This window comes from Mustela lutreola, chromosome 8, assembly GCF_030435805.1.
Source record: "Mustela lutreola isolate mMusLut2 chromosome 8, mMusLut2.pri, whole genome shotgun sequence".
Lineage (NCBI taxonomy): Eukaryota > Metazoa > Chordata > Mammalia > Carnivora > Mustelidae > Mustela > Mustela lutreola.
In genome coordinates, this window is record NC_081297.1 from 77,863,306 (window position 1) to 77,881,836 (window position 18,531).

General features: G+C 45.8%; 2 protein-coding genes across 4 annotated transcripts in view; both read right to left on the bottom strand.

Moving 5' to 3' along the window:
- LOC131838901 (cationic amino acid transporter 3-like) overlaps positions 1–16,047 on the bottom strand; it is a 53,423-nt gene extending 37,376 nt beyond the window's left edge. Inside the window, exon 1 of the mRNA XM_059185711.1 lies at positions 12,569–16,047. Coding sequence (XP_059041694.1) covers positions 14,248–16,047 — 1,800 coding nt within the window. The 3' untranslated portion in view covers positions 12,569–14,247. The remainder of the gene's footprint in view (positions 1–12,568) is intronic.
- A 183-nt stretch (positions 16,048–16,230) lies between these two features.
- The window catches only part of LOC131838902 (cationic amino acid transporter 3-like), a 75,572-nt gene continuing 73,271 nt past the window's right edge, over positions 16,231–18,531 (bottom strand). For 2 of the 3 annotated variants that reach the window (XR_009356736.1, XR_009356737.1), the window contains one exon: positions 16,252–16,313. The gene's annotated coding sequence lies outside the window, so the exon portion shown is untranslated. Of the gene's footprint in view, positions 16,314–18,531 lie in introns of all 3 variants that reach the window. The other variant, XR_009356738.1, reaches the window with a different exon arrangement.

An 18,531-nucleotide genomic window follows, 5' to 3' on the forward strand; every position in this document is an offset into this window, starting at 1 on the left:
GATATTTGCAAATGACATATCAGATAAAGGACTAGTGTCCAAAATCTATAAAGAATTTAGCAAACTCAACACCCAAAGAACAAATAATCCAATCAAGAAATGGGCAGAGGACATGAACAGACATTTCTGCAAAGAAGACATCCAGATGGCCAACAGACACATGGAAAAGTGCTCCATATCACTCGGCATTAGGGAAATACAAATCAAAACCACAATTAGATACCACTGCACGCCAGTCAGAATGGCTAAAATTAACAAGTCGGGAAATGACAGATGCTGGCGAGGATGAGGAGAAAGGGGAACCCTCTTACACTGTTGGTGGGAATGCAAGTTGGTGCAACCACTCTGGAAAACAACATGGAGGTTCCTCAAAATGTTGAAAATAGAACTGCCCTATGACCCAGCAATTGCACTATTGGGTATTTACCCTAAAGATACAAACGTAGTGATTTGAAGGGGCACATGCACCCGAATGTTTATAGCAGCAATGTCCACAATAGCCAAACTATGGAAAGAACCTAGATGTCCATCAACAAATGAATGGATAAAGAAGAGGTGATATATATACACAATGGAATACTATGCAGCCATCAAAAGAAATGAAATCTTGCCATTTGCGACAACATGGATGGAACCAGAGCATATCATGCTTAGCGAAATAAGTCAAGTGGAGAAAGACAACTATCATATGATCTCCCTGATATGAGGAAGTGGTGATGCAACATGGGGGTTTAAGGGGATAGGAGAAGAATAAATGAAACAAGATGGGATTGGGAGGCAGACAAACCATAAGTGACTCTTAATCTCACAAAACAAACTGAGGGTTGCTGGGGGGAGGGGGTTTGGGAGAAGGGGGTGGTATTATGGACATTGGGGAGGGTATGTGCTTTGGTGAGTGCTTTGAAGTGTGTAAACCTGGCGATTCACAGACCTGTACCCCTGGGGATAAAAATACATGTTTATAAAAAATAAAAAAATTAAAATAAATAAATAAATAAAAATAAAACAACAAAATTATTGTTTAACTGGATGGCAGCGCTCTGGCTAAATAGGTCCTTACACTCTGTACATCCCCACCCTCAACACACCCCCCCTCTGCTCTTCAGAGCCCCACAGCCATGTCCCTAACCTCCTACTTCCTGAGCTGTGGGAGGAGCATCTCATTCATCATCTGCTCATTGCCCTGTGTTTCCAGAGGCTCCTCCCAGCTGCAGACAGAGAAGCCCTTTCCCCATTCTTATCTGCTCACTCCTATCACAGCCTCTGTTTTCAGTTCCAGTGATGGGCAGCCGAACTGGGGTCTCAGTAGCACTCTGGGCTCTGAAAAGCTGAGCTCTTGGGCTTTGAGACACCAACACCACCTACTCCCTCAGATCGCCCTAATTCCTAGACACCAGAGGAGCATTAATTAATTAGCTTGTGCAACCAGCCCTAGGTACGATCTCATCACAGCACACCACAGGGATCCACAACTGACACATCTTGACCCCAGGATGTGGGCACACACCCATTACACAGCCAGCAGCTTAGGTAATCATCACTTGTAGTGACACTGACTCACAGAGGATCCCCAGCTGCCTTCTCCCCACTCTCCAGCCCACCCCCCACAGTACCTGATTATGGAACAGGATGCTGGAAAAACTGGTTGGAGAAAAGTTGAAACTTGCTGGGGAACAGAGGGCAGAGGTGCAGTAGCTGAGGGAGGAGTCGGAAGGAAGAGTTAGAAAGAAAAGAGGATTTTCCTGCCCATCTCTTGGGGCTACAAACAGACTCTGCATTTAATAACTGCAGCAAGAGGGAGTGCTGGCTAGACTCCAAAAAGGATTTCCTGAGGAGCTACTCCTGTAGGATGAGGCTGGGAGAGGGCAGCCTTTCTCCTTCCATAAGCAGGAGGCAGGAGATGATGGCCATCCTGGTGCCTGAGAAAGGGAGAAAAGAGCAGTTTGAGAAACTGAGCTGTCTGCTTCCCTCCTGCCCCCCAGCGGCAGTTCAAGGGAACTGAGGTCAAGGGAACAGAGAGGAGGCAGCCTCACTAAAGACAAAGAGAGACAGCGCCCCGCCCCCCAAAGTCCGTCCCACTGAATTTGTCATTCTGCTGTCACTCCTCAGCTTCTCTGAGATTTAACATATGGACTGTCCGAGTGGCCAAAAAAATTGAATTTTCTTCACTGAGACTGTCTACCCACAAAAGCAGTTCATAAATTCTCCGTCTTTTTCAGACTTCCCATCCCCTCTTCACCCAACATTTCTCCACGGGATTCACATATTTGAACGTACAACTCAAGGGTAAAGGCGGGGCGTGCCCAGTACTCCCCCAAGGAAGTCCCATTCACAAAGACCTGTCCTCACTGCGCAGGCTCAGATGCAGTCCACACCCTGGGCTTGCCTCTGCTGTCAGAACTGAGGGCACTGGTCTTCCACAGCCGGGGTCCACGTGCTCCATACAATACATATAGCGGGTTGCTGCGGTGGGACTGAAATGGCCCATGCCTCAGCAGTGCTTGTAGTCCCCAGCCCCAATAGCAGTTGGACGGTATATGCAAACCCTAGGCAGGCTGCAGCTTTGCTCCATGGGTCTTCTCATTCCATGACCCAGGCAGAAAGAACAGTTTTCGTGTGGAATACGCCCCTTCTGGTAGCCAAGAAGAACAAGAAAGTGGAAACTCCCACATGCAAACATGGCAAATGTCTGTTCACATCCCATTGGCCAAAATAGGAACCATGGCCAAGTCCAAAGTCAATTAAATGAGACATATACTCCTGCAGGAGATACTTGAAGTCACATGGCAATGGGCTCAGAGGGAGAAAGTAATTAATTTCAAACAATACATCAATCTATTAGAGCTGACCCCCTCCATCCATGGTACCTGATAGACATTACTCATTAAGCCTAGCACACTTTCCTCAGCATCCTTCTCAACACATTTCTGGCAGTCATTGCGAATATTCCGGGTGAAACTAAAGGCTAAAACTGATATGCTGTGCTTATGTGACCTCATATATTTCCATAACATTACAGATTCCCATCTCTGAAACTTTGCTTCAGCCTGATATAAGTTCAGCCTTCCTAGACCTTCTCCTGCCAGACGATCCAAAGCCAATCCATCCTTCAAGGATCTGCATTTCATGTCCATTCTTACAATGAAATTCACTGAACACCTAGCCCAATACCTCACAGACATAGTTGCTGAATGAACCTGTTTCACATCACCTGACCCTTAGACACAAATGCACAGTGAACTTTGTCCCTTGATTAATAGAAGAAGCTTAATAGAAGTGTTTCCTGGAACACTGGAGCTAGTATCACATGTACAATGTGGATAAAACTAGGGCCTACTATATAAGTCTGATATTAAATGTAAAAATTCTTAGCATAAACACATTGTAACCACCCAATATATGGAAATTGTTATTAATTTTAACTTTAGCTGAGACTACATTTTCTTCTAAACCTTTATTCTGGGGGGTAGACAAATCCTGACTAATGACACAGACATGTCACCTTACTATTTCTGGAGCCCTGCGAATTACTGTTAGGCACTCAAGAGATTTTCAGGTGAAAGGCACCCACGGGCTGGCACCAGACACCCTATTTAGTCATAACAGCAAAATAGGACCAAAAAATGTAGGGAAAGCAGAGGCTCCATAACTTCATACAGCAGAGGATTAAAGCAGGCACTAGGAAGAGCAAATCAATCCTTCTACTGTCTACCCTGAACACAGAGACAGGGCGAGAGATCATTGGAAGGCCTCAGATGCTCTGGGTGGGCGGGGGGGGGGGGATGTCTGGGAAGGGCGGGGGAAAGAAGGATGCCCAAGTCCGTAACTTGACTTGGTTGTGGGACGAGTGTGAATCTTTTATTTCTCCTAAATAAAGACAGGACCAACAACAGGTGTTGCTATCCCAAATCATTTAAGCCAGCAAAAGACTTAGGCAAACCAGGCCCTCAAGTGCAAAAAGATCAAAAGTTCTTAAGGGGAATCCGGCGGTTACGGGCATGCGCCTAAGCCCATGGACCCAGGAGGGCCACTGCCAATGACCACGTGTACCAGAGAAGGTCCAGCAGGGCCTTCAGTCCATAGTCCCTGAGCCTGTGGCTTTCTGCTGCTTGAACCAGCACTCAGCTGGGCACAGTCCCACCTGCCCCTGAGAGTAACCGGTGTGGGTGCCAGCTGGTAGCCTCTAAGACCACAGCCTTCCATGACATGCTAAGAGTCTGAACGTTCCCAAGCCTGAGAGAACTGGACATAATCTCTGGTTGGGATCTCTCAGTAGCAGCTTTCCATAACCTGGGTCTCAGCCAGGTGCAAGCACACTGGGCATAGGTGTGGACCCCAGAGAGCAGTCCCACCAATAGCAGTCCACCAGCTTCGGGCTCCCTGGACCAATATCACTCACAGATTTAGTGGCACAGGGGTACAGACACAAGCGAGGGCCTCAAGCAACCCCTGGGATGGTGGCTGGGGGTACCACCACCTGTGGGAGGCTGCAGCATTCTGCGGAGTTTGCAGAGGGGGATTTCTGTGTGTTCTGGACCATCCAGAGGGTAGACTGAGGCTTCTCTCTGACATGGAGGTCTGGGTGCAGACAAATTCTTCCTTTGCTCTGATCCTCTGAAAAGCCACAAAAAGTGGCCAAAGAATAAAAACCTCAAGAGAATAGAAGCCTGAAAAGCGGTTTTCACAGAGCCAAGCCCCTTGATAACCTGCAGGGCAGCTCAACCCAAGCAAGACTGATGGGAGAACAATGCAGCAGGCCCCTCGCCCAGCAGACAAACCAAAAGAATGAGAGGACAACCACCACAGGGTCCCATAAAACTGTAAAACCCCAACATCAGGGGAAAGCAATATATTAAGCTCCCTGTATTGCCCTAAAACCTGTATATTTCATAGATACAATTTTTTAATTCATTTTCACGATTCTTTTTTTATTTTTTTAACCTACTTATCATTATAACTAGAAGTTTAATACAATGTATTCCCTAATAACTTTTTAACTTCAACATTTTCATACATATACCTGTGTTTTTTTTTCTTTTTCTTTTCTTTTTTTATAAATATACACATAGATATAAGCTTCAAGGTAATCCTTGGTCCCTATTCAATACAATCCTTATATATAAACCAATTTTAATTTCCCTGTATCTCTGGCAAGTTGAGTCATTTAACAAAGATAACAAGATTCACCCAGGAAGAACTGAAATACACTTCCTCACCCACATCCAGGATTGATAACCACCTTCCCATCGTATTGTTCTGTCAGTGTTTCTGTGTATTTGTTTTTGTTCTGGTATTATAAAAGTCTTATTCCTGGGGTTCATTTTGGCTGAGTTCTACTTTTATTTCTTGTCATTTCCTTTTTTTTTGTAAAGATTTTTAAAAATTTATTTGACAACAGTGATCACAAGTAGGCAGAGAGGCAAGAGGAGAGAGAGGAGAAAGTAGGCTCCCTTCTGAGCAGATAGCCCAATGCGGGGCTCAATCCCAGAACCCCAGGATCATGACTGAGCCAAAGGCAGAGGCTTTAACCCACTGAGCCACCCAGGCACCCCTGTTGTCATTTACTTCTGTTGGTCTTTTTGTTTGTTCATTTTTGTTTATATGCCTTATAAACCTTACTTTTGGGGCTCATTTTGGCAGGGTTTTACCTCTCTTTTTTTTCTCCTTCTCTCTCTCTTTTTTTTTTTTTTGGTGGTGACTTCTGATTGCTCTGAAACATTCCAAGATACACCATACCTGGATTGTGGGTGATATATTCAACTATACATCCCCTCAACCACCTCTCACCAAAATGACTAGGAGGAGGAGCACCCAATAGTGGAAAAACTCAGAGACTGTACCCTCTCCCATGGAACTATTGGATGTGGACATAAACAATATGTCAGAAAGGAAATTCTGGGTAACAATTACCCAGGCAAGGGCTAGGTTGGAGAACACCATTAGTGACAACATAGAATCACTATGGGAGTTGGGCCAGTGGGGGATGGGGCCTGGCTGCTTATCTAGGATCCAAACTCAGAATCCTCTGAAGAGGGGAAAAGGGAGATGTTAGTGTGCTTTTAAGAGGGATCTGGCATCAAAAAATAACTTCTCCTCATTCATCATCTGCTCTTTGCCCTGTGTTTCCAGAGGCTCCTCCCAGCTGCAGACAAGGAAGCCCTTTCCCTGTTCTCATCTGATCCCTCCTACCGTGGCCCCTGTTTCCAGTTCCCTGGCACTGTCTGGGGTAACAGAAGAAACAGACAGAAAACTGGTGCTCTCTGAGCTCTCTTCTCTGAAACTGCCCTCCTGATCACTGCCCTTCTGCCCAGGAAAGGACTGACCCACCAGACTTTACCCCACATCCTCTCAGTGTCCCTCCACTCTGACCCACTTCCCATCCAGAAGGAACTCTTTCCATGTCAGGGATGGGAGGGCTCATACTCATAGAGCAGGAAGTGCCACACGTGGATTTGAGTTAGACTCAGTCAGAACTTCCCAGCACAAGGGGTCCAACAGCCTCAGCTGCGGTGACATTCAGTAAGAATGCACACATGGCCTCACCAGATGCCTCCAAGAGACAAGGACTTGTTCTGGACCTGCATGGGTAATGCCAACTAAAGACAGAGGTTTTCAGTGTGACTCTGGTCATGCCAGCCTCAGATGGGAACACACAGGGACTTCTGGGGACTCTCAGGCCCTCAGGCAGAATGGGTGGAGCCTAGAGTTAGTTGCTGTAGCCTGGTGGGGGTGGGGAAAGATCAGGCCCAAACCCTCCACTGTCTGGCCTCCCTCCCACCCTGGCCCTGCCTCTTGATGGCCCTCTCTGATCAGAGCAGGGCCTCTGAGCTTTCTCAATGCAGCCCTGAGAGCAGGCCTCAGGACCCAGTCTCCACCCAGCCTCAGACCTGGGCCCCTGATGCCCTCCCCTTGTGCCTGGCAGGACAGAAAAACCCACTGCTCAGATTCCACATCCCCCACAGCCCAGCACTAACAGTCTTTCTCTCCTGGCCTCCCGGACCCCCAATCCCATACCACAGTCTGGTACCTGCTGGAAATGTGCACAAATCAAAGACACCTGCCACCATGTGTCTTCAGGCTCCCCTGGGACAACGCACACACACACACACACACACACACACACACACACACACACACATATATATACACACACAGGCTCACACTCATACCTATACACATACACATAACCTCAAATACACACATAAACACACCCGCACATCACAAACATTCTCACGTGTATGCAACACAAAGACACATACTCACAAACTCATTAACTGACAGTGATGCACACTCAGACTTACACACTCTCACACACTCATCAAACACACTTGTACATACATACCCGCAACTCTAGTCCTTTCTTCTAAGGATCCAGAGCATCATCCTCTAGATCCTAGAGATCTAAAATATCCAGGGGAAAGCCAGGACACCCACAGGAAAGCTATTTCCAGTTTCCTGGCCCACACTGGAGCTCCTCTGCCACATCCCCCTTCCTGCCACCAGGGACTCGAGGACTGTGACCCACACTGTGGGAGTGCAACATTAGAGATAACTCAGTCCTTCACACTACAAACACTACAGAGCACCTACCTGCTACCCGCACCCCACTCCACGCACACCTCGAGACCTGTAGCTGAGTCAGACACATAGAAGAGTAAGACCTTCTCCCCAGTGTGTGGGGGGAAGAGCAAGAACTTAGGAGCGAGGACCTGAGTCCTCTTCATATGCTGTGTTACCTTGGGCCCTTGACATAACATCTCTGAGCCTCAGTTTTATCACCTGTAAGTAGGATTAACAAAATTTACCTAAGGTGTGAGATTAAGACAGGTGTAGCTTCTAACATCAACATGTCCACTGATGGAAAGTCACCCCACTTCATTCCCCATTTCTGTGGTGAGCATCTCCCTAACACCCTTCCAGGCCTGCTGTCCCTGAAACAGAAACCCCATTTCCTTGAGGCTCAGACCACCAGGTGCCCACACCTGGGTAAAGGTGATAATATGACTAGGCCAGCTCCATCTGACTCCCCTGCCTCTGTCCTGCCCATACCACTCCTGGTCCCTTAGTGCCTCTTGCCAGGTCGCCTTTTCCCTAATGAACTTTAATGCAGCTGGCCATGGAGAAAAAGTTTGGGATGGAGCACTCAGCCCTTGCATCAGAAGGATATGAAGGGTTAATCAGCCCCAAGGAGCTGTCCTGCAGAAAGTCATCCCTTATGTCCCTGAATTACACCAATTCCAAGACATTCTTTATGGACAGACAGTGTGGGTCACCGTTATAGGACAAGACCTGCTGTGCTAAGCAGTCAAGGAAGAGACTCTGTGGCCCATGGATACTAAAAGCCCCTTTGGGAAAAACAAAACAAAACAAAACACCCCTCTAGATTCTGTTCTCAGACTGGGAAGCAGCTCAATGGCTCCCACCCAGATGGGCACCCACTGCAGGTGCTTTGTACCAAGTGGAGCTGGGATCTCACCCCTACCCCTGCTGTTCAACTGGCCTCCTCAGCTCCCAGGAGAGTCAGGCCTCAGTGTGAGCAGGAAGGGGCTCTGGAAGTGTTACTGTTAACTTCCTGGGACCCTCCAAGGACCCACAAACACCTTTGGTTTCCCTCACACAGCATTTACTCCGTACATCTGTCCAGACTCTGACAGTTTCTGAAGAGCTCTCGTCCTCCAGTAATCCATCCAGACAACTGGTCACCCTGACCATCTCTGAATTTCCATCTGCCATTTCCCATCCTGGTGCCTCCACCTCCCCTCACTGTCCACCCCCTTCCCTCTGACCCCTCATCTTCCCACCTCCCACTCAGTCCCCTCCCACCTGCACAAACATCCCCCCAACCCAGCCTGCCTCCCTCCCCTCCTGACACACCTCCACAGACAACTAACTCCACCTTCAGTGGGCTCCACCTTCCCATTACCTCCCTCTCTCCAGCCTGCTGCACCCCACCATTTTGCTTTATTTCAAGTCATTTCTAATCTGCTTTCACACCTCTGCCACCCTTCATAATCAAGGGAGTAGAGCAGGGGTCAGAGCCCAGGAAAGGGAAGGACATTTCCCCCTTCTCTCCCTTCCTGCACTCTGCGTGCCATCCCCCAACTCTTCCTGAGAACTGAACTGGTCAGATGTTAGCAAGAGTTGAAGAGACATCTCCCATCAGCTGAGTGAGGGACTGGGGTACACAGAGGAACAGGATGGGCTGTGGCACTTCTGTCAACCTGAGGGAAGCAGCAACCAACACGGTGAGCCCTACTCCCTTCTGAATAGCCTCAGGGGTGGCCAGGGCCTTCCACAGCTTGGCTCTGCCCAAGTCAGAAGGGACTCTTGGCAGCCCTGGGACCTTGGGAGGGCCTGATGACCTAGTCACCCCAAAACCACTCCTTCTCAGTAGACAACAGAGGCAAACAGTGACTGTTCTCCAACGGGTCATCCCACCATCTCGGCCTCCACGTCAGCTGAAGTGCAGAAGAGAAAGGGCCCTGTGCAGCCTCTGGGTCTTTTCTCCCAGCAGAGCAGGGACAGCTGAGAGCCCAGCAGAGGGCATGTGGTTGGCAATGCCCCTGGGTGTGCAGGAGGGGACTCAGGCCTCTACGTGGAAGCCAAAGATTCCCCCCAGAATCTCAAGTTATTTTCTGCCTGTTTGCTCTACGTGGTGTCCCTCCGCCCACCACATCTTGCTGAACCCCAACATTGATGGGGATCAGTTCTCACTCTTTGAGTCCCTTTTGAGTCCCTGTCCCTCCCTGAATCAGAGCCAGGATTTCTGCCTCAGAAAACAAGCAGCGCTGTCTGCTCCCAGGAAGTTCTTTCTTTCCCCCCGCTTTGATCATTCTTGTTGCCGTAAGTAATCCTACTGTCCACGGAAACTGTGGGGCTCTCTCCCAACCTTCTCCCTGGCCCCCACTTCTTCAGCTTCTCCATGCTTTGTCCCAAATACCTAGGTGACAGATTCTAGCTTTCAGAGGGGCCTTCTGGGTTTGGAGCTCAAGGGAAGGGCTGCTGAGCATCTGCGTGTGCTGCAAGGAGAAGGTATCAGTTCCTTGGGTGAGAATGGCCAGAGAACACTTTGGAGCTCTGTTTGCTTTGTTGTGCAAAAGCTTTTGATCTTGATGAAGTCCCAATAGTTCGTTTTTGCCCTTGCTTCCCTTGCCTTTGGCAATGTTTCTAGGAAGAAGTTGCTGTGGCTGAGGTCCAAAAGTTTGCTCTCTGTCTTCTCCTCAAAAATTTTGATGGATTCCTTTCTCACATTGAGGTCCTTCATCCATTTTGAGTCTATTTTCATGTGTGGTGTAAGGAAATGGTCCATTTTCATTCTTCTGCTTGTGGCTGTGCAATTTTCCCAACACTATTTGTTGAAGAGACTATTCTTTTTCCATTGAACATTCTTTCCTGCTTTGTCAAAGACTAGTTGACCATAGAGTTGAGGATCTATTTCTGGGCTTGCTATTCTGTTCCATTGATCTATGTGTCTGTTTTTGTGTCACTATCATACTGTCTTGATGATGACATCTTTGTAATAGAGCTTGAAGTCTGGAAATGTGATGCCACCAACTTTGGCTTTCTTTTTCAACATTCCTCTGGCTGTTTGAGGTCTTTTCTGGCTCCATATAAATTTTAGGATTATTTGTTCTATTTCTTTGAAAAAAAATGGATGGGATTTTGATAGGGATTGCATTAAACATGTAGATCGCCTTAGGTAGCATAGACATTTTCACAATATTTGTTCTACCTCACAATGCAATTTTAATCTACAGGTTTCATTAAATGAAGGTGAGTGTGCATAGGGTGCCTTTGTTTCCCTCACTTCAACTTTACACCTTCATCTGAAGCTCTGGTGTTCAACATGTGGTCCCTGGACCAGTGGCATCAGCATCTCCTGGGAACTTCTTAGAAATGCAAGTTCTGGGGGGCGCCTGGGTGGCTCAGTGGGTTAAACCGCTGCCTTCGGCTCAGGTCATGATCTCAGGGTCCTGGGATCAAGTCCCGCATCGGGCTCTCTGCTCGGCAGGGAGCCTGCTTCCCTCCCTCTCTCTCTCTGCCTGCCTCTCCATCTACTTGTGATTTCTCTCTGTCAAATAAATAAATAAAATCTTTTTAAAAAAAAAAAAAGAAAAAGAAAAGAAATGCAAGTTCTGGGCCCCACCCAGACCTCCTGTATTCCAAAAACTGATGATTGGGTCTAGCAATCTCTTTCCACAAGCCCTCCAGGTGCCATGGCACCCCTGAGGTTTGAGTACCACTGAACAGAATACTAGTCCTAGCCATTCTCCACAGGGCCCTCTCTCACTGGAACCTTGATTAATGAATTGAAGACATAACACAGAGCATACCTGGTTAACTTCTTCCAATGTTTTGTCGCTTTTCTTTTCTTGTCCAAAACGAACCTGCCCACTGGACATATGCGATCCAACCTGCTCACTCAGGAGAAAAACTAAAGAAGTCTCTCTCCTGTGGTGGTAGGCCAGGGACACTCAGAACTACTTGTGATGAGTAATTCTGTTTAATTTAATGATGACAGATTAACAGATCAATGACGCTGCAGATCTACAGCTGACAGTTTAGTCAGCTGTCATGGTGTCATGATTATGAATAAGTTCCTAACATAGGAGGGGGAAGTGGGGTGTTATTTATTGGATCTTTACAGCTCCAAGAATAGGTTGTAGTGAAAAGTAGGCAGGATACAGGTTCAGATCATTTGCAGTAAGGAGACCTAGTTGAGAGAATAACAGAGCAGAACAACCAGAGGAAATCTTAGAAATTTTTAAGGAAATGTAACTTGAGAAAGGGATCAGTTGTGACCCCTCCTGCTACACATAAATAAGCAGATCATGGAAGAAACTGAGTGTCTTACTCAAGGTCACATTGCTAATTGTGGTGGAAACAAGACCAGAACTCAGGACACGTGGCTCTCCGCTGTGGACTTTCTGAACAGGTGGACCAAAACAGACAACAGTAGAGAAACTTTAAAGTGCAAGAATGCACATGTTGCTAAGAGAAGTATCAACCCAGAGATTTTCAGCATGGACAGTGGGCTCAAAGTCAAAATGCTTGGTGTCCGGGGAGAGCTCTGGCTCCAGTCACCCGTGCATGCTCTCTTGTGCCCTCACAGAGCCAAAGCTCATGTTCCACATCCCGCTCAGTGTGCTCTGAACACAGCTTCATTTTCCTGTGCTTCTCCAGGTGCTCTCTCTGCCTGCAGTCTCTCCCTGCTGCCCAGATGTGGCAAATCCTACCCCTAAAGTGAGCCAGCTCAAAAGCCATTCCTCTACAAGGTCTCCTCTGATTTCACCATCAACCCCACCTCTGTATCAGCCACAAATGATCATCCTCCATTCTGAACCAAGACAATTTACTTTTATATTAATTATGACAACATGTTCTACTTTGTGTTACAACAATGCTTTACCTCTTGTACTAAAATACAAGCTCCTTAAATGCAAAAGCCGTATATCATCTGTTTTTTATCTTTTTCTAGCTTCTTTTTCTTTTTTTATGTAAATATAATGAACACGCAGTGTTGATGTATTACTCACAGGTGCACAATACAATGACTCAAGAATTTCACAGATTTCAGGGCTCATCAAGATTAATGTACTCTTAATTCCCTTTATTTAAATCACCCACTCCCCTACCCATCTCCCTTTGGCAACAACAAGTTTGTTCCCTTTATTTAGGGGTCTATGGTGTTGTGTTTTTTGTTTATTTATTTATTTATTTTGGTATTGCATTTGTCTCTCTTTTTTCTTTTTCCATTTTGATTTTTTTTTGTTTCTTTAATTCTCCATAAGACAGAAAACATGGCATTTGTTTTTCTCAGACTGACATATTTAAATTAGAATTATACCCACCCAGTTCATCCATGTTGTTACAAATGGTAAGATTTCATTCTTCTTTATGGCTGAGAAGTAGTCCATTGGATGTACATATAGACCACATCCTCTTTATTCATTCTTCTACTGATGCCCACTTCTGTTCCTTCCATATCCTGCCTATTGTAAATAATGCTGCAATAAACATAGAGGTGCATATATCTTTTCAAATTCATGATACAAAACCACTTTTGTACCAAAAGGAAACCATCAATAACAAAAAGGCAACCTACAGCATAGAAGAAGATATTTGCAAATAATATATCAATAAGGGGATAATACTAAAAATACAAACAGAAATTCTACAAGCCAATACCAAAAAAAAACAAAAACAAAAACAAAATGATTAAAAAATGGGCAGAGGACCTGAATAGATATTCTTCCAAAGAAGACATACAGATGGTCAAAAGGCACATGAAAAGATGCTTAGTGTTACTCATTATCAGGGAAATAAAAATGATTACTATTTGTTGGCTACCTGAACATAAAAAATTTAAATATATTAAACTCCTTTAAGTAATGCAATCAGATGTCACTTCACACCTGTCATGAGGGCTAAAATCAAAAAGACAAGAAAACAAGAGTTGCCAAAGATATGGAGAAAAACGAATCTTCATGCACTGTTGGTGGGAATGTCAATTGGTTCAGGCCTTATGGAAGACAGTGTGGAAGATCCTCAGAAGTTTAAAACAGCACTACCACATGATCCAGTAATTCTGCTACTGGATATATTCTTAAGTAATCTCTACATTCAATGTGGGGCTCAAACTCATCAGCCTGAGAGCAAGAGTCATGGTCTATTGACTCTGCAACAAGGCATCTCCTTCATTAGTGAATGTTTAACTAAAGAAGAGAAAAACATTTTTTTAAAGATTTTATTTATTTATTTGAGAGAGAGAGAGAAAGATCACAAGTACGCAGAGAGGCAGGCAGACAGAAAGGGGGAAGCAGGCTCCCTGCTGAGAAGAGAGCCCAATGTGGGGCTCGATTTCAGGACCCTGAGACCATGATCCAAGCCAGAGGCAGAGGCTCAACCCACTGAATCACCCAGGCACCCCAAAAGAAAAACATTTTTTATCAAGGTCTTCTAATATGAATTCTGTAAAAGTCAGTAAACAGCTACAGACACAAGTGAAGAGTACATAGTAAAATAAAAGGGGGATGGAGGAGCAAAGACACATCCTTCATTGTACCATAAATATGAAGCTCCATTAGTGTTCCCACACCAATATCTCATAGGAGCCCATATTTCCATGTGCTCAGGAGTACTCTCCATTATTGTCTAGGGGATCAGACATTCACATGTGATGATGTCAAGCCAAATACGTACTGGTACTGCTGAGTTCAAGGTCTAGACTTGGGTCCATAAGCAGGGTTAAGCTACCAGGCTTTGCTGGATCGCATAGGTGAAGTAGATAGCAAACCCAATCAGCATCCAGACACCAAATTTCAGCCAGGTGCCAGCCGATATCTGCATCATAAGGCAAACATTCACAAAGATGCTCAGGAGCGGGAGGAGAGGCAGAGCAGGGACCTTAAAGGGAAGGGGAGAGGAGCTCTGTGGCTGTCTCCAGATGACTCCAGTGATCCCAGTGATGACCACCAGGAGCAGCACAACCACTGTAATTGGCCCTGGGTCTCCAGAAAGCAGACCTGGCCAGTGGGCCAGCACCAGGCAGAGGACAGTCAGCAGCAGAACAAGCAGTGAGGAGCAAACATAGACAACCCGTCCAGAGAGTGGAGTGGGGGTGGGGCTGCCTGGAAAAAATAATCCTTGTAGAGTCAGCTTCCCTGCTGCAGGTGGGGTCTCCTCCTGCATCTGCACTTCATTTCCCCCATTCTCTTCCTGCAGCTTTTTTTCACTTTCCTCCTTCCTCCTTTCAGGCTGATACCTGATGAAGAGAACACAAAAAGCTACCAAGGAATAAGATATCAGGGTCCCAACTGACCTCAGGTCCAGAAGATCAGTGATTCTAAAGAAGAATACCATGACTGCTGTGATAATACCAAAGATCAGGGTGCACAAGATACGGCCATATGTACCAAAAGCAAACCTGGAAAGGACTGGGAACAGGAGACCATCCTTTGCCATCATTTCTACCACCCGACGTATAGGTAACATAATGCTCCAGTAGGTGCTGACAAAAAGACTGCAGAAAATTGCAAAAGTGACAACATAGTAGGCAGGGACCCAGCCAACATGGAGAAATGCCTCAGGCAAGGTGCTCCCAGGTTGAAGCTGGTAGTAAGGAACCATGAGCGTAAGCGCGGCAGAAACACCAAAATACACAAAAAAGCAGATGAGCAGTGAAATCACAATGCCTTTGGGGATGGAACGCTGGGGATTGTGGGATTCTTTGACTCTGGTAACAATAACGCTGAAACCTATGAATGCATAGAAACAGGTAGCTGATCCACGGAGAATCCCCTGGAAGCCAAAAGGCATGAATCCTCCAGAGCCCAGAGGGCGCAAGCTAGAGGTGTCATTGAGTCCAGCCTGTATGTAGTCCTCTTCTGTGAGCTTCCAGTTGTGCAGGTCCCCCTTAATGAAGCCAGAGATGATGAAAAAGCTGAGAACCAAAAGCTTCACCAATGTAAGCACTTCAAAAACTCTGACAAAGCCACCCCGACCCATAAACCTCAGTTCCATGCTGAAAATAATAAAGATGACAAAAAAGTAGCCTAGATTGTCTGCAATGACTTGGGGAACATACTGTGAGATGGTCTCACGCTGGGTGTCAGAGATCCGGTTTTCAATGAAGATGTTAATAGTTAAGATCCAGGCCTGGATCATAACAAATGCACCAACAGCAAAGGAGAGGATGAGGTTCCAGCCAGTGATGAAAGCCCAGAGTTCACCCACAGTGACGTAGATGTAGAGATATGCCGAGCCAGAATGGGGGACCCGGGCACTAAACTCCGCATAGCACAGCCCAGCCAACAGTGATGTTAGACCTGCCACCAAAAAGCAGATCACAATGGATGGTCCTGCTTGGTTACTGGCCACCTCATTAGCCAGGAAGTACACACCTACACTCACTGTGCGGCCCACACCCAGGACCACTAAATCCAGAGTGTTCAGTTTTATGCCAGATCTAAATTCACGCACTCTTTTCTCCAGCGGACGTCGGCGTGCCAGCCTTTGACCAAACCTGTGAAGCACCTGACGCAGCATTCTAGCTGGAATTGAAGTTTCTAAGGACCAGAAAATTGTAGCAAACCCAGGGAGACAAGGGTGCTTGATCTTGTTAAGTGAGGCTGAGTTAAGCCCAGTTGGGTGGCGACTGCCAGGGTCCTTTGCTCAGGCTTCAGAGCTGCTGCTTCATATTTCTTCTTTCTTCTTCTTTTTAAAATTTTAATTGGTTATTTTTTTATCTTTATTTTATTTTCATTTTTCAGTGTTCCAAGATTCTTCTGGTATGTGCTATCCTTCCAGAATGCCTATGGAAACAATAAATATTTATTGAACAATGGTGTTCAACCAATCAACTGAGAATCAGAGGCTGCATGTAAGTTGTTGCAGCCCAAGTATCACAGAAACTGACACCAAAAGAGAACATAGAAAAGTTAATCCTGCTTCCCTTCCAGAAAAAGTATCAAATACCTCCAAACATTCTGTTTTTGTTTTTGTTTTTTAAATTTTTTTCAGTGGGCTCCATGCCCAGCATCTCCGTCACTGGATCAACATGAGAATTCCATAAGAAGATACAAACTAATACACACTGCTGGTGGCAGTGTCACCGAGGGACCATCTGAAGCACAATCTTGGTGGAATTCAGAATAGACACTGTAGTGGTTGAATGAGTGAATGTATCTGAAACAAACATAAAATGTGGACTGGAACAGCATTTGTTAAATAACTGAAAAAAAGGCCTCCAGTGAGGAGGGGAAATGCAAATAGAGATAAGGATGAAACAGGACAATAAAACGCCTTGAAAAGGGGCTAACTGGGCATAATAAAAAAATAAAATAAAAATTAAGAAAAAGAAAGAAAAGGGACCTGACAGGAAGTGATGGTGCAAACATGCCATGACTGAGGGAGGGACTGACTCCATTTTGTGCACTGCAGGTTCAACACAAAATTACAGGAGACAATGTTGTTAGAGCACCTGGTACAGAACCTAGTAAATGACAGACATTCAGTTGATTGAAATTGAAAATGGAAATGGAATCCTGTAATTGCCAGGATATGGAGAATACAAAGAAGGCATACCTGCTAGAAAGAGGGTGAAGAACAGGAAAGATGGGGCACGCCTGCTACTAGATCCCACTGAATCCAATTCCTCTCTCCTTCCAGCCCCTTCAGCTGTCTTTGGATGCTCTTGTAGTTGACACTAAGCATGTTTCTGCCACGTTTTCTCTCTGGGAACCATCTGTAGCCACCTACCACTCAACAAAGACACCACAGTGGTTTTCAAAATTTGTGAATCACAGACCTTTCTGAGTTGGCTCAGTCAAAAAAAAAAAAAAAAAAAAAGTCATACACTCTTCTGAAGTGAATCCATGGACACTGAGCAGGAATCCTAGAAGAGGACCATCAGCATGGCAGGGTAAGAGGTGGGTAATGCTTGATAGTTTATATTTCCTTCAACTGTGCTGTGCAGGGTAGTCTTTGTGCTCCTTCCACTTTTTCTGAAGACGAGGGAAAGTGGGCCTACAGACAAAGTATCAAGATTCCAGAGAAGCAACCCAAAGGACAAAACATCTGGGAATTAAATAATCATTTTTTTATGACTCCAACAGGAGCAGGCAGAACAAAGAAATGAACAACCAACTATACAGAAGAGAAAGGATACCCATGTTTGGAAAGCCTGAGAGAGCCTACCACAAATCCAGTTTCTAACAACACAGAGAAACCCTGTCCTCAAATGCCATGTTCCGATATCTGCATTCTCATGCAATAATCTACAGTTATTTCAACGGCTAATATTCAGTCCAGGCTCTCTGACCCAGCTGCCAGAGCCCCATACTAATTCTCCCCCCACCTTCAGATATATCACTTCCTTCCTGATTCAGCTCCTCACAACCTGACTTACCCTTCCTGGGATGAGCCAGTGTCCAGGGTAAGTGACCTGCCCTGCTAGGGATGCCCTACTCACTCCTTTCTGCCCAGTCTTGACCCGCAGCCTCTCTTAGTCTTATTCTACAACCTTTCCTGCATCTAGGAAACCTTTCCTAAGCCACCCTGACTGATCCCATCTCCAGCCTTCCTCCCCTTCCCACTAGCAGTTACTGCCCATCCTGATGGCCAGCTGAAGCTAATTTTCCCTATCTGTCAACTGGTGACCTGAGTGTGTTCCTTAAATTCCTTTATAGTCCAAGAGCTTCCAGAGGACAGGGCCAGGATCTATATACCTCCTCCTTCTGGATTCAACACTCCCATCTCCAACCCTCCCTACACAGGACAAGGATCTGCTCATAATTGTAACAAGCAAACAAAAGAGACATTTAGAACAGAGAAAATGAATATATAGATGTATTGAATAACTAATGTAACTTGAGATTCCTTGAAGAAGTGTTGTTGTTTTATTTTGTTTTGTTTTGTTTTGTTTTTGGAAAGAGAAAAAGGGCCAAAGAGAGGGGTAAACAGGAAACTAGGACATGCACCATCATGTATATCAGGAGTGTCCTGAGGACATTTCCTAATGAGGGACCTGGG